The 15989-nt window shown below is 37.2% G+C and overlaps 1 protein-coding gene and 1 pseudogene across 1 annotated transcript; both read left to right on the plus strand.

The window, feature by feature from the left end:
- The first annotated feature begins 4174 nt into the window (after positions 1–4174).
- LOC125219610 (endochitinase EP3-like) lies at positions 4175–5793 on the plus strand. Its single transcript, XM_048121632.1, has 2 exons — positions 4175–4623; positions 5215–5793. Exons 1-2 carry the CDS (start codon positions 4209–4211, stop codon positions 5622–5624), a joined length of 825 nt encoding a protein of 274 aa, XP_047977589.1. The 5' UTR covers positions 4175–4208; the 3' UTR covers positions 5625–5793.
- Positions 5794–9702: 3909 nt separating this feature from the next.
- LOC125221198 lies at positions 9703–12342 on the plus strand (annotated as a pseudogene).
- The last annotated feature ends 3647 nt before the right edge of the window (positions 12343–15989 follow it).

Consider the following 15989-nt stretch of genomic DNA (forward strand, 5'->3'; position numbering starts at 1 on the left):
TTTGGTCCCCAACGGTCATTTGACCGTTTGAATTTTTTTTTTTATTAAATTCAAATTTTTCGAATTTAAAAAAAAAAAAAATAAAATTATTATGTCATAATTACGACGCCCACTCGCGGGCCGGCGAGTGGGCGTCACGCAACGCCTCCAGCGCGCGCCACGTGGGCGCGCGCGTCGTCTCGCCAGCTCGAGGCCGGCCTCGCCGGGTCGCGTCGCGCGACGAGATGTCTCGTCTCGTCTCGACGAGACGAGCCTCGCAACGCTGACTCGATGCTGGCTCGTCTCGTCGAGACGAGACCGAGCCAAAATCGAGCCCACGTTGCGGATGCTCTTAATTCCATCGGATGCTTGTGGTATTATTCCATATTCTTCCTCATTCTCTTTCTTTTTTCCTTTTATCTTTGTTCCTGGTTATTTGTCCTCGAGGAGTGCCCCATAACCTCCCTTCAATTCCCTTTTGTGTCTCAAAATTGTAACATGGCCAAACGGGTCGCTTGTGAAGTTAGTCTTGGCACGAGTCGTGCGGAGACTACGACATATGGACGTTGGCTAAATGGCACAATAGCATGGGTCGTGTATGAAGCCAGCCTCTAGCATGAGTTGTGCGCAAGCTGGACGTAGGGCTAGAAAATCCTGCGACTTTGGTTGTTATCGGGTCAACCAATATCGAGCCAAGCCTAACTTAACTTGAAATCATCGGGTTCTTATTGAGTCCCAACCCATTAACTTTGCGCATGTATATGTCGGGTTTTCGTATCATGTCGAAAATTGCTGGTTGAAATAGCACGAGTCGTGTCTATAGATGGAACAGCGCACGGGCCACACTTGACTTGTGCAATGGCGCGATCGCTGGACAACGATGCTGGCATGGGTAGCGTCTTAACCGGAGGTTTACGCACGAAAACCTAATTAATATTAAGAGTTAAGATTGCAATTCGTCTGATAGAACCGATCTGAGAATCAACTAAGAAAAATCTAGGTATCGATACTGCACCAAAACCACCCATATTGATTTTCAATTCTGAAATAGTGAAACTTAGGAGATATGGTTATCGATTAACCTATAACGCATAATTGTTTAAACGGCCTTATCTAGAAAGGCAAACCTTACCAGAACCCATTAGAGCATCCACTATAATCGGCGAGCGACCGGCTAGCCGATTCCCGACGCTAGCCGGTCCGCTCACCGAGCCATTGCAACCGGCGAGCGCTGGCCGATCCGCTCGCCGCCATTGTAGGCTGGCGATCGGCTAGCGCAATTTTTTTTAATTAAATTTTTGAAACACTATATATACGCGATTTTCACATCATTTTCATTCGCACCACTTGTTTTGACGTGTTTTCTCTCTTTCTTAATTTATGTACAAGAGCAATAACGCAAAATGAGTAACGCGGGTCGTAGTAGTGGTAGTAGTGATGAGGAGTACGAACGGCAAATGGACGAAGCATTGGAGGCCTATACGGAGGGTGAGATAGATCGGCTGCTACAAAGGGCTATGCAGCCAGCGGTACCTCGACCTCCACCCGTTGTCCACCGCCGAGCAGTGATTACTCGGGATCACGTAGCTGCACATCGCGGCTATATGACGACTACTTCGCAGAGCAGCCGCGGTTTAACGCCAACATGTTCAGGCGGCGTTTTAGGATGCGCATGGAGCTGTTTATGCGTATCGTCGACGCTTTGGAGCGTCGATATAAGTGCTTCCGCTTCAGGCACGATGCGGCTGGCAGACCCAACCACACCCCTATTCAAAAGTGCACTTTGCGGCAATCAGGCGCTTGGCATACGGAGGCGCGGCAGGACATGTGGGACGAGTACCTCCACATCGGTGAGACGTCTCGCCCGCCTGAAGTGTCTGAAGCATTTCTGTGAGGGTGTCATTGAAATATTCAAGGACCAGTATCTTCGAAGCCCTACCACGACAGACTGTCAGGATCTGATGCAGATGCACGGGGAGAAGCATGGGTTCCCGGGGATGTTAGGCAGCATAGATTGTATGCATTGGGAGTGGAAGAACTGTCCCGCTGCCCGGAAGGGGTTCTACACCACCGGCTAAAAGGGAAAGAATCCCACGATGATCCTCGAGGCCGTAGCTGATTATCGGCTGTGGATTTGGCACGCGTATTTTGGGGTAGCCGGGTTGAACAACGACCTCAACGTCCTCAACTCGTCGCCCCTTTTCAACGAGCAGTGCCAGGGCGTCGGTCCGGCCATCGGCTTTTGTCGCCAACGGCAACCGACATGATATGGGCTACTACTTGGCGGATGGGATATACCCTAGGTGGGCCGTCTTTGTGAAGACAATCAGATGCGCAAATGAGGACAGGAAGACCTACTTTGCGGAAAGGCAGGAGTCGGCGCGCAAGGACGTGGAGCGCGTATTTGGTGGGCTCCAGGCTCTATGTGCGGCAATTAGGGGTCCAACGCGTTTGTGGCATGTCGACTACATTGCTTCTATAATGTACGCCTGTATTATCATGCACAACATGATAGTCGAAGATGAAGGTGTACAACTGACTAATTGGGCCAATGACGATGAAGTCGGTCCAAGCCACGACATGGCCACCCCCAACATACGAAGAGGGGTACCTCACGATGAAGTCGACCGCCTCCAGGCACATGCCGACATGCGCCAAGTGGATGCGCATATACAACTCCAAAAGGATTTAATTGAAGAGTTGTGGGCGCGGAGGACTGCACGGCGATAGTTTTTTTGGTTTTATGTATTTTTTTTAATTAATGTAATTTTTTTATTTTAATGAAATTAATGAATTTTTCTGTATATGTGTCGTATGTTTAATTCCACATTTTGTGTTTAATTCTGTAAATTTATTAGTTGTTTATTAATAGTGTTGATGCTGTGGCTAGCCTATTGCTTGTCCAGTTGCTTGTCCTGATGATGTGGCAGGAGGAATTTTAGTGCTGAATGATGTGGCAGGAGAAATAGGCTAGCCTATAGTTGCCTTATTTACCATTGTGGATGCTCTTACGAACGTATTTCCTTAGCTACTCAAATAATAGAATATTAAACTATTTAGAAATCATTTTTAGTGTTCGTTAACGCCAAAAGTCAATTGGATTAGTTGTATTAGTCAACAATTGACTTTTGCCAATAATCTAGTGGTTTGAATTGTATTATTACGTCTGACTTTATATAAAATTTAGTCAGCTTTTGAGTTTTGAGGATAAGTAATTATAAACTTTGTTCTAGATTATATTTCAGAATTTTCTAAAATCGTGGCTATATATTGTAACAAATGACTATTTGTTTTAACTTTTAAGTAAACTTCTGTCTCTGGCAACTTTCCAGCTATATACTATATTTTTATTATATGTTCTGTTTCACACACAAAAAGAAGCAATTTTAAGTAAATAATGATAAAGATTTAAGAAACCACGCAAATACACTCTACATTTTAAAATTATAAAATGAAAAAATAAAAGGAAAATGATAGGGTATGAAATCGGGAAAAGTCAAAGGTCTACTTTTCAATATTTGAGCAAGTCAATATTTGTTCGTTGTGAATCTTGTGATTAATAATTATCATTGAAATTCATCTAATGGTATATTTAATAGTGAGATTATGCATTTAATTTATACTTACAAGTTAAAACTGACTTAAACTTCACTTTCTTGAATTTCCTCATAAAAATAAAGGAGAAAAATGCCCACATCCGACACGGATATTTACGATATTTTTGGATAATTTTTCCTTTCCCAATCGATTAGTAGGCTAACTGATTTGAATTTCGGACTTTGTTCCAATTTCCATTTTTATAAGTAATTTATAGCTGGTTAACTAACAAATCAACTTGGTTATTAAATTATTCGACCGATTAATTAGTTTTAGCAGTAACGTTTATCATCAGATGCAAAGAAGAAAATATACTTGTGTTTTTCAAAACTTCAAACTCGAAAAAATTTGAAACTCTTGTCAAAGTTTTTATCTACGTTCACAACTTTTTCACCCAATATATACAGTAGTACATGATTAGTCAACTAAAATCCGGGTCGGTTTGGATCGAGCTGGACCGGGCCGCGGCCACGAAGGTTCTCTCGACGAAGTCATAAGTCGTCCACTCACATATTCTATTATTGCAAATGCGATTTCCATTGAGCCGCCTTTTCCCTTTCAAACTGTCCCATTGCTATAAATACCCAACTCTTCTGTAGTTGTATACTACAGGATTAAAAAAAAGCTCAAAAATGGGTCGTCTCCTAATCCAAGGAAGATCTCTCCTCTCAGCAATAGTACTCCTGGGCCTGGCTGCGGTGAAGCAAGCCTCGGCCCAAAACTGCGGGTGCGCGGCTGACTTATGCTGCAGCCAGTGGGGGTACTGCGGAACCGGGGACGACTACTGCGGCCGCGGCTGTCAGTCAGGGCCGTGCAACGCCCCGCCCAGCAGCAACGGCGTCTCGGTGGCGGACATCGTGACCGACGCCTTCTTCAGCGGCATCGCTGATCAGGCAGCCAGCTCCTGCGCCGGCAAGGGCTTCTACACCCGCAGCGCCTTCCTCGACGCGCTCGCCTCATACCCGGGGTTCGGCACCGTGGGGTCCACCGACGACTCCAGGAGGGAGATCGCGGCCTTCTTCGCCCATGTCACGCATGAAACCGGACGTAAGTTATTTAATTAACTAATCTTTACATAAAATATTAGTACTAATTTATAATCAAAATATACCAAACACTAAAACAAAGTCATACTATTATAAATTTAGTATTTATGAGTGGTCCTAAATTCCTAATTTAGTGGCTTTCAATTTGTTCATGTGTTTGATCTACGACCATCGATTTCCTTTTACTTTAATATTTTCGAATTCTTATTTTGATACACTAGTACCATTAATTCCATGTCGTGCCCATCAGAAATATCACCTTTCTTATGTGCAAGAATCCCAAATAGTGAAATAATGGATTAAGATTCGATAATTTTGGTCCATTTAAACTTTATTTCACAGTAGTTCATTTGGGTTGATTTTCAAATTTATTTACTTATAGTGATAGTTGATTATTTTCAATTAAGTATAGACATTAGTACTCTTGTCTCAATAAAATGAAACATAAGACTTAATCAGACCCAATTCTAGACATCGCTATTTAGAAATTGAAGTTAGCGTTCCTTTAAAAAATATTTTTCATTTGTACAGTTTTATAAATTAAAATAACGTATCGTACGGAGTATCTCATATATTATTATCATTTTTACAGACATGTGTTACATCGAAGAGATCGACGGTCCTTCTAAAGACTACTGCGACGAGACGAACACGCAATACCCGTGTAACCCTAGCAAGGGCTACTACGGGCGAGGTCCGATCCAATTGTCCTGGAATTTCAACTACGGCCCGGCCGGCAATAGCATTGGGTTTGATGGTATCAACAATCCCGAGGCGGTGGCGACGGACCGAGTCATTTCCTTTCGGACCGCTCTATGGTATTGGATGAACAATTGTCATGACCTGATTAACAGCCAAGGTTTTGGAGCCACAATTAGAGCCATTAACGGCCAACTTGAATGTGATGGAGGGAATGCTGCCACCGTCACTGCCCGTGTAGGGTATTATACTGATTATTGCAACCAACTTCAGGTCGATCCAGGCACCAATCTCAGATGTTAATTTTATGGATTGTTTTTTAAAATATATAATCATTTTCTCTAAATAATGTTTAATTCTGTATCATGTTGCATAACTCTATCAAGTTTATGTGCTAAATAATTTAGATATACTATGTTGATGGGGAGATGATCCACTTTTGTTTATCTAAATATATTTTTATTGAGTGATATTTTGCTACTCACTTAATTATTTGTGATGAAAGATTATATTATAGGGGTTTTCTTCGGTCTCTTAATTACATACACTTTTCAATTCCACTAAACACATGCACGTATAAATATTTTTGACTTAATACATTTCTTATCTGAAATAGAATCATGCACGACAGACTCGAACCTAATGTTTTTTATAGGATATTGGCCCCTAATATCACGGAACTTTTAAAAAGTTGGTGTTTTTCCACGAATTTTTAATTTGACAAATAATATTACAAACTTTTATCCGAATTTGTTATTTTACACAAAATGAAAAAATTCTGACAAATAATTCGTAGGAAAAAACTTATTCACAATTAAATGCTGTAATTGAACACAATCTTTGTTGTATGGACTCGAAAAACCCCGAGCATAATGTATGTAACCCAATTCTTAATCTATATAATCCACTCATAATCTTCCGTCTCTCAAAAACACCCAAATAGTGAAAAATAGAGGCGAAAACTCAAGAAAAAGCTTCTACAGGGTTAAACGTAATTAAAACTAGATTAGCCAAAGAAACTTGTCATTTTTCATTTTTGTGGACAGAAGTAAACTAATAGCACCCATTGTAAAAAAGTGAAGTAATCGAAAATAAAATTTGGTAATAAGGTAATCATATGTAAATTAATATGTTATACACATTAATAAGATAGTGCTAGCTGAAAATGAACACAATCCTCGCTATGTGTACGTGTCCATTTCTATAAAATCCCTCAATCCCCAATCTTCCAAGTTCCAAACCAATAAAAACACCCAAATATTTACTGAAAAATAAAAACACCAAAATATTCAGTGAAAATTGAGGCGGAAACTCAAGAAAAATCATTTTTAAAGTCGGATCTAGACCTGCCCACAGTTCATGAACCGGCGGTTTCGGTTCGGAACCACCGGTTCCGGTTTTGGGAAATATGGAACCGGAACCGAACCGTTAGGCTATTTCACTGTTTCGGTTTCGGTTCGAAAACCGGCGGTTTTAGTTTCGGTTCCGAACCACCGGTTTTTAGACGGTTCGTAGCGGTTTAGGTTCGTTTCGCGGTTTTTTTCCTCTCTTTTTTTGCCATGTAGTTTGAAATTATAAAATAAATTGGAACAAGAAAATGAATAGTTTAAATTGAAGTAAGACGAGTAAGGTGAAAATTATATCAAATTTACAATTTACATATACAAATTACAATGTGATAAAAATTACAAACAAATGACAATGTGATAAAATATAGAGTGAGTGAACTACAAAAATGGTCCCTGGACTATGGGTTTATCTCGCCCATAGTCCCTGGACTTTAAAAATATCGTCAGTAGTCCCCGGACTAAGGGTTTATCTCGAAATTGGTCCTTTTGGCTTTTTTGGTACGAAAATGCCCTTTTGAGGGGTTTTGGGGGGTTTGGGCAATTTGGTCTTTTTACACTTTTAACATTTTAAATATGATATTATTTCAGTTATGTACCAAATTTGATATTATTTCAAAATTATCATTCTTCTTCCCTTTTGTCATCGTTCACTTTGTTTCTTTATTACAAAATTTTAAATTTTAATTTTTAAATATCAATAAATTTTTTTAATTACAAAAATTATTAAAAAAAATTAATAGTCATAATCAATATTTGAAAGTGTATAATATTTAATCAATATGACAACGACTTAGTTTTAATCAATATTTAATAGCTTTAATCATAAATATATCATATAACACGATTTATTTTGAAATAAATATGCATCTAATGTAAGAGTAATATAATTTTTGTTTATTAATTTGAAAACAATCAAAATTTACTAGTAATTTTCAACAAAAATACTCCTATATAAAATTTTTAGTCAACTTCATAATATTCAATCACAAGCAATTATAACAACCGAACGAAGGCTAAATAGAATAGCTTTTATTTTTCCATCATGATTAATATTATTTGTGTGTACTTCTTCAATTCAGCTGAATATTATATTAAATAACAAAAATTAATAGTTTTAATCAATATTTATAGTGTCCATGAATTAATAGTTTAATTAAAAATTTTATTGATACTTAAAAATCAAAATTTAAAATTTAATTTTATAAAATTAAATATAATATTGAAATAAAAAAAACAAAGTGAAGGATGACAAAATGGAAGAAGAGTGAAAATTTTGAAATAATATCAAATTTAGTACATAACTGAAATAATATCAAATTTAAAATGTTAAAAGTGTAAAAAGACCAAATTGCCCAAAACCCTCAAAACCCCTCAAAAGGGCATTTTTGTACCAAAAAAAGCCAAAAGGACCAATTTCGAGATAAACCCTTAGTCCAGGGACTACTGGCGATATTTTTAAAGTCTAGGGACTATGGGCGAGATAAACCCATAGTCCAGGGACCATTTTTGAAGTTCACTCTAAAATATACAAACAAATTACAATGTGATAAAATTTACAAACAAATGACAATGTGATAAAATATACAAACAAATTACAATGTGATATAATTTACAAACAAATTACAATATGATATAATTTACAAGTGTCGCACTCGTCTAAAAGTAACCAAAAAAAATATGAAATGCGGGAAAAAGGAAAAAATTGAAAAAGGCTTAAGCTCAACTTAAACTTTCAAAATTAGACTTTTCAAATTTAAGTTGAGTTGCATACGCATCCACAATTTTGATAGTAATATAAGTATAACAAACAATACATAAATAAAAGTAGCACTAGCACTTGAATTCTCAAAATGTAAACACAATTGCAAAAATGAGAAATACTATGAGGCAAAGAGAGAATTGAGAGATTGAAAAGAGAAATTCTTGTTAACACAAGAATGGGATGAATGTAAGTGAGAATAGAGTGAAGGGAAATGAAGGGAAATGGGATCCAATTTAAATTTAAAATCAACATTTAAAAATAAAATAAAATAAAATAAAAAATAGTGTTTTGTGCAATTAATCTTGAGGAGTGCAACCATCATCACCCACCGCCAAGTCCAACCACTCAATTTCGAAGACTGCATGTTCATTAACCAAGCGTTAATTATATTATTAGCATATAACGGTCTAATTATGGGATTGGGTTAACCATCAAATATGTGTCACCATTAGAAAAAAGTTATTTAAACATTAACGTTGAACTATTAACATAATCAAACATTTTAGTAATATAAAAACTATATATATAAATTATGTATGCATTGATGTTGAACTATTTACATTGATGTTTCTAGACATAATTAACCATATATCTTCTTACTCCTTGTTATAGCATAATTCCAGTTCTGTAATAATTATATGTTTTAATAAAATATTGAAAGTAACAATTTTATATAACAATTTATGTCTAAATAATTTCTATTGTTCTCCAGTGAATCGTATGAAAATAAATATTGAAAGTAACAATCTTACGTTTCTCGCCTATTCATTGCTTATTCCCAATCCATCCCCTCATCAATTTCGAATACCTAAACCAAATGTTAATAATAGTATTATCATATTATGCTATGTGCCTATGTCCATATTCATTAATCAATTTTGGAAACTGCATATGAGAATATTCATACGTAAAAAACTGTGCTCATTTAATTTATAGTATTAATAAATCATGTGTGATTGCATTAACTAGAGTAATTGAATTTAATTAATCTTGATTAACTAAATCATATTTCATTCTTAATTTTGGTCGAAATCAAATCAATATTACTTCATAAATATTTGAGATTTTGTGTGAATTTGTTAAAATGCTAATCCTAAGATTTTTAGATGTGAATTTTAAAATTTTAGCTTAATTAGTTATTAGATTCAAAATTAGAATAATTTTATCACATGGAATCGTGAAACCGCCGGTTAACCGGCAGTTCGGAACCATCCAGAACCGGCGGTTCGGTCGCGATTTCGGTTCGAAAATTTAGAACCTGAACCGAACCATGGTTCTAAAATTTACGGTTTTGGTTCGGAATCGTAACCAGCGGTTCGATAAACCTTGGGCAGGTCTAGTCGGATCAGCGATATCTGCGATTTCTCTTCTCTTCTACTTCGACCTCTTCTTCGCTGGGTTCGGCGTTAAAGCAATGTGGGTCGTCATCACCGTCGTCGTCGGCGGCGGCTTCGTCTTCGAATTCTGCGCCGGTAAGAATCTTCTCCAACATTCACTTTCTTCGACAACCTAGGTTTGATTGATAAATTTTCAGGAGCAACACTGGAAAAAGGCATGAGCAAAGCAATTGCGACCTTGCTAGGCGGAGCTCTAGGTATGGCGGCGCACATTGTGGCCAATCTGACGTCGGACAAAGTGGAGGTCGTTTTGATCTTCCTGTCTATTGGGGTAATAGGTAAGTACATTCAGATAATCATCGTGCAATTGGAAAAAAGGGTGTAATAACTGTTTGAAATTTGCAGCTGCTGTGGTAACTTTTTGTCGATTTTCCCCAAATTTAGGGCGTGGTACGATTATGGGTTTCTGGTGTTCATCTTGACGTTCTCTCTGATGTCGGTGTCTGGCTACCGCGCTCTGGTCGTCTTCGACATGGCGGCGCACAGGCGGCTGACTGCCATCTTGATCGGAGGATGGGTAGCCATTTTGATCTGCATATTCTTGCTCCCCATTTGGGCTACCAAAGATCTTCACAGATACACCGCTGCCAACATCGAGAAAATTGGGTGTTTCTTGGAATGTATGTTCATTTTACAATCTTGGTTTTCTGTTGAGAGAATTTGAGTTTGATCCAAGTATTTGATGTGATCATTTAATTTTGTTTCGAAACCGTGCTGATCTCCAAAGGCATCAAAGACTCATTGGTGAGTAAGATTAGATGAGGTAATAATTTTTCCGTACCTTAGAGAATTTGAGAATGAGACGAGTTATAATGTGAAATTGGTATATGAGAAAGATAGAAAGAAAAAATGGTTGGAGTATTGTTAAAAGCTAATGAGGCTCACCTTATTAGAAAGAAATATTTACAAAAAATGGAGTGTAGACTAATTTTGGAGGACATACCAAAATAACAAAATTGGATTATATTTTTTAGGGATGAAGGAAGTATATTTGATTAAGTTCGACTTAGTTCTAATTGTTGGGGATTCTGTGATTACAAGATAAGATTAGCCGGTCGTAATACAACTCAAAAGAAGGAATACAGAAATGATAACTAAAACAAAACTACAAATGAAAAATTGAAACTATAAACCGTAGAAAAGGAAATAGCCGAGTCGAGGAGGCCTTTTTCCGCAAGACGAGATACGCTTCGGTAGTGCTCTCAGATTGGCGTGTCGTTCTCAAAGATAAAACGGCTTACGTCTCTGATGAAGCAACACCGCAATCAACAGAGCTCTGGCGAACTGGATGGAAGAGAGGGCAAAGCTTCGACAGAAGAACAATGCACAAAAGGGAGAGAGAGCTTATGAATGCAGAGAATGCTTTGAGTGTAGAGATTTCAAGTATGTCTTGGTGTGTAGAATGCAAGAGTGTACATGGCTATTTATAGGCCATGGGAGGATGTGGAGTCAAACATGCCACTAAGGCTAATTTGTAACGGTCGGCGGTTACAAACGTTACAGACGTTACAAACGTCAATCATGGAGAATGAACCTAGACGGGTGTATCTAGACACCTCTCACGTTAGTTGTTCATTCCAGAAATGTATCTGGACAACCCGATCAATGTGCATGCATTCTACGAAGCTTTCTCCGTATGCTCAATTGCCACATTGTTTTATATACGTGTCCAAAATTAATTAATTATTTAATTAATTAATTAATTATATATCACCATATATCGTGACATTCTTTGATATATTATTTCTCACTCACCGGGAATCGGTCTAGAGAAAGTGAATATACCATAATCATCTACTCAGAGCATAGATCGATTATAAATTAATTAATTTTATCAAAATTAAATATTTTTTCACTTGAACGATCCGTCAAATTGCATTGACCGGACCACGATTCCAACACTAATTGTATTTATTCAACTCTACTTTGGTTCTGATTGTATTTATCGCTCGTTTTAGGTCAATTTTGCATGGTGGGAGAGGCACGACATGTTCCGGTACCGACACTCATGGGACCAGTACCTCAAGATCGGGTCTGCAACCTGTGAATGTGCATGCAAGATTGACACACTCAATATATACCTCAACTCGGATGCGCGGACGCCATTAGAGCCTCGTACAAAGATCCAAGCCTTTTGCACCAAGATTAGCTCTGAATGCAGTTTAGCTCTCATAGATGTCGCAATCGGGCTTCGGACAATAACTTGCCCTTTGTCTAGCAAGAAACACATTATGGACGCCAAAGCTGCGGCCAAGACACTCAATGCCCTACTCAACACTGAGCCTTGGCACAAAACTGAATTCCTCGACGTAATCCCAGTGGTGTTAGTGGCCTCACTACTGATCGAGATTGTCACTTGCACGGTAAAGATAGCTGACTTTGTTGAGGTGCTAGTGTCGAAGGTGAAGTTCAAGAAGCCCAACCCAGAGATGAACAGGCAGGCTAGCCGAGAAAAGGTGAAGAGGATCTCAAGTATTGAAGCATCACATAGTGTCAACATTGTGTTTGAGTGATTAATTAGTACTCTTACCTATTAGCTATGTGATGGAAAATATAAGCATGAATCATAGTTCACTATGCAAGTACGTTATAGCAAAAATGTATGTGAGGAGGATATTGGTTGAGGTTTAGGGAGGGACTGTGAATTTTTTGGATCTCCTTTTGCTCACTTTAGTACAACAATCTTTGTTGTGATGATATTATGCATTAATTAGCGGTAAAGTACACAGAAATTTGAACATAATATTATATATTAATAGTTTCTTTTATATTGTATATAAAATAATATTCCATATGGAGATATTTCTTTTCTTTCTGGCACGTAGATTTAAGGAAAGTTGTGCTAAATGAGTTAAGTAAATGAAAAATAAAGTAGAAAATGAAAAGAAATAGAGAGATAAAGAGAATATAAAATAACATAGAGTAAAGTAAAAAAGTAGGGGTGTCAAAACGGGTATCTGCACCTGATTTTGCAGGTCCCTGAACCCAAAAGTTTGATTTGTTTCACACCTGCATCAGACCCGCAAGGCATTTCGGGTATCTGAATACCCACATCAAATACCCGAACCTGCAGCTGCGGGTACTCGCACCCTCTGTGACCATGTGAAATTAATTGGGCAACCACCGAAGTTTATAAAGTTTGTGGTCATCTATTCTTTACTAATCAACGATGTGGGATAGAGTTTTTTCAATATAAATATACAAATAGACAAACCTACTAGAATCATTCCAAAATGAACAAAGCGAAGCCAATATGATGGGCTATTTTTTATGTTTACAGTTCCAAAATGAAGAAGTAGAACCTGAGCTATTTTTTATGTTTAGAGAAAAGATTAGACGTTACAGATCCTTTCTTTGAAGAATTTCTCTCTCCATGGTGTTAACTGAAAAAATATACTCTTTATTCCTCCATAGTTCCAATTGGAGTTCTCATGCTTCTGTAGTTATATAATAATAATAATAGTAGTAATAATAATAATTAATAATTTTTGTAATGGCACATATTTTTTCTACACCTTCAAAAGTCTCCTTCTCCACCCATCATGTATTGATGTTTATTATTTATCCCACATCGGTAGTGGAATAGATGGTGGTTTTAGTTCGTAAAATATAAATGTTAGGGTGAGTGATGGAATTCATATCATGTGAAACTTTGGAGGAATGAGTATATGAGTATATGAGTATATATTAGAATATTATTATGAACTCTATACCTACCATTAGTTTTAAGTTTCAATCGGGTAATTGTTTATAATCGGGTTTACCCGATACCCAATTTTAGATAATTTTAGTTTTAATACTCGATCCAAAACCTGACTCCCGTGTTTTTGGTAACAGGTACATAATACCCGGCGGGTATTTGGTCAGGTTATGAGTTACCCGATACTCGGTACCCGTTTCGACACTCCTATTTTATAGTACAACTAGTACTATTTTGATTTCTAATTAAGTCAATATTGGCTATTGGGCCTTTCTCAATTTAATTTAACTCTTTTTCTCCTACATATATAGATAGGCACATATATTTATTTTATTTATTTCGGCACATATATTTAAAATGTAGAGCCCATTTAGATGAACTAAAAGAAAGCATGTTGCAACCTGAGAATAAGATGCAAGAATATATGACCTTCTTAGTAATTATATATGTGATTGATAATTATTCAAAGATTGGAAACAAAGTAGTGTAACATGTTTGGTTCTCAACGTTGATACCATCAAATTTATCTAGATATTACAATAGAGTTACCTAGAATGATGTAGTAAAAATATCTAAATATTTATAATAGAAATATTTAAATTTTATAATAAAATTACTTTAGATTTTTATATTTAAAAATCTAAATATATAAAATAAGAATATCCTAGAATAGAAAACAAGATCTTTAAGTATATGTTGTTAACATTTGATAAAGTTCACATGTTGAGAAATACTGTTTATAAATTTGTTCTCTTAAAATATTTGTTACGAATCAATTAAATTGGTCATTCAATAAATTTGTTAAGCAAACTAAATTATTGATGTTATGTATACACTTTGTACATGCTTTTAGTCTTTTTAGATTTTCTATGATTTTTTTTATAGTAATTTCCAATAAAGTAAGGAAACTCGGTCGCCATAAAACATTCACTACAGTGAAGATTTTGTGCAACCACCTAAAGCATTTGGACTATGAGAATGCATTGTGTTACTACAAAAAAGATGATTTTTAAAGTAGAACATTACATGTAGGACTTAGATAGTGGAAAATTTCTCTCGCAGTATATTTCACAAATGAAAAAAAGGCAAAGTCAGAGATTATACCACTTTCTATGGCTGCATGCCTGGGCCTCCGCACAAAAGGAACTTGATCTATAGTGCAACGTTGCAAATGCAACACGAGGTGCAGTGGTTTGAGGTACATAATGTATTATTTGTACATAACGGAAACAAAACAAATAGATAACTTATACTATAATCTTGTGTTTATATGATTTGCCTATCCAAGCACCAGACTTTCCATAACAAGAGTGAGCATATGGATGTTAAACTTCATTTTGTGAGAGATGAAGTAAGCAAAGGGGAAGTGGAGGTGAGAAAGATAGGGACAAAGCACAATCCTGCGGATGCTTTGACAAAGGCCTTGCCAACTGCCAAGTTTGCCTATTGCTTGGAGTAGGTGAAGGTGCAGAGGAAGTAAGGAGCTGGTAATGGAGACAGTGAAGGTTGATTTGAAGATGTTGGAACCAAGGTGGAGATTTATGAGGAATGTGGTTCGCAAATATTCAAATGGTGATTTGGGCCGTTTGGAAACAAGTCATGTTGGCTGACTAATAAAAGGAATAAGTTGTTGGGCAGTTAATTGGTTGAGCCCATTACTTTATAACTCAATATGTGAGTAAGGGAGAAACATAACAGATACATACCCTCATTCAATCTTTCTCTACTCTCGGTATTCTCAAGAAAAAGAAGAAGCAGGGTTTGAGTGGATTTTGAGATATTAGATTCAGGAGCTGAGATTTGTAAAGGTGTTAACTACAGCTGTTTTGGTTAGTCCTCATTAGTTCAATTGCGTTTTTGAGCTAGATGTTGGAATCTATGCCGGTCAATGGACTTTGACCAATTATAAATTTCAACGAGGCATTTAATTTTGTGAAATTAAATAATATAGTTTCGATCTACGTTCGGAGTAGATGACCGTGGTATATTCATTTTCTCAAATCCGATTCCCGGTGAGTAAGAAATAATGGATTAAAGTTGTGCAAAATTGCAAACTTAATGAACTATGAGAGAAACTTAAGGAATAATTAAGAGAGTTAATTATCCCACATTGGAAGTTACAACCTTATTAAACTAGTATTTAATAAGAATGATTATTACATGTAATAATTATAGTGGACTAAGATGGGTTGTAAGAGCCCACACGCGCGCGCCGCCCACCCCGCCGCGAGCCCGAGCCCGAGCCCGTGCTCGTGCCCTTGCCCCTGTCCTTGTCCTTGGATCTTGGATCTTGGCAATTGGTCTTTGGGTGGTCTTTGGGCCTGTTCGTGGGGTTGGTACTTGGGCTTGGCCCAAGGCTAGTGGGTCGTCAGTATGACGCGGTAAGCCAACGTGGCTGACACGTGACAATCCACATCATGATCGAATCTAGAAGCTTCTAGATTCAGCCTCTCAACTCTG

The sequence above is a fragment of the Salvia hispanica genome, chromosome 4 (assembly GCF_023119035.1).
Source record: "Salvia hispanica cultivar TCC Black 2014 chromosome 4, UniMelb_Shisp_WGS_1.0, whole genome shotgun sequence".
Taxonomy (NCBI): Eukaryota; Viridiplantae; Streptophyta; class Magnoliopsida; order Lamiales; family Lamiaceae; genus Salvia; species Salvia hispanica.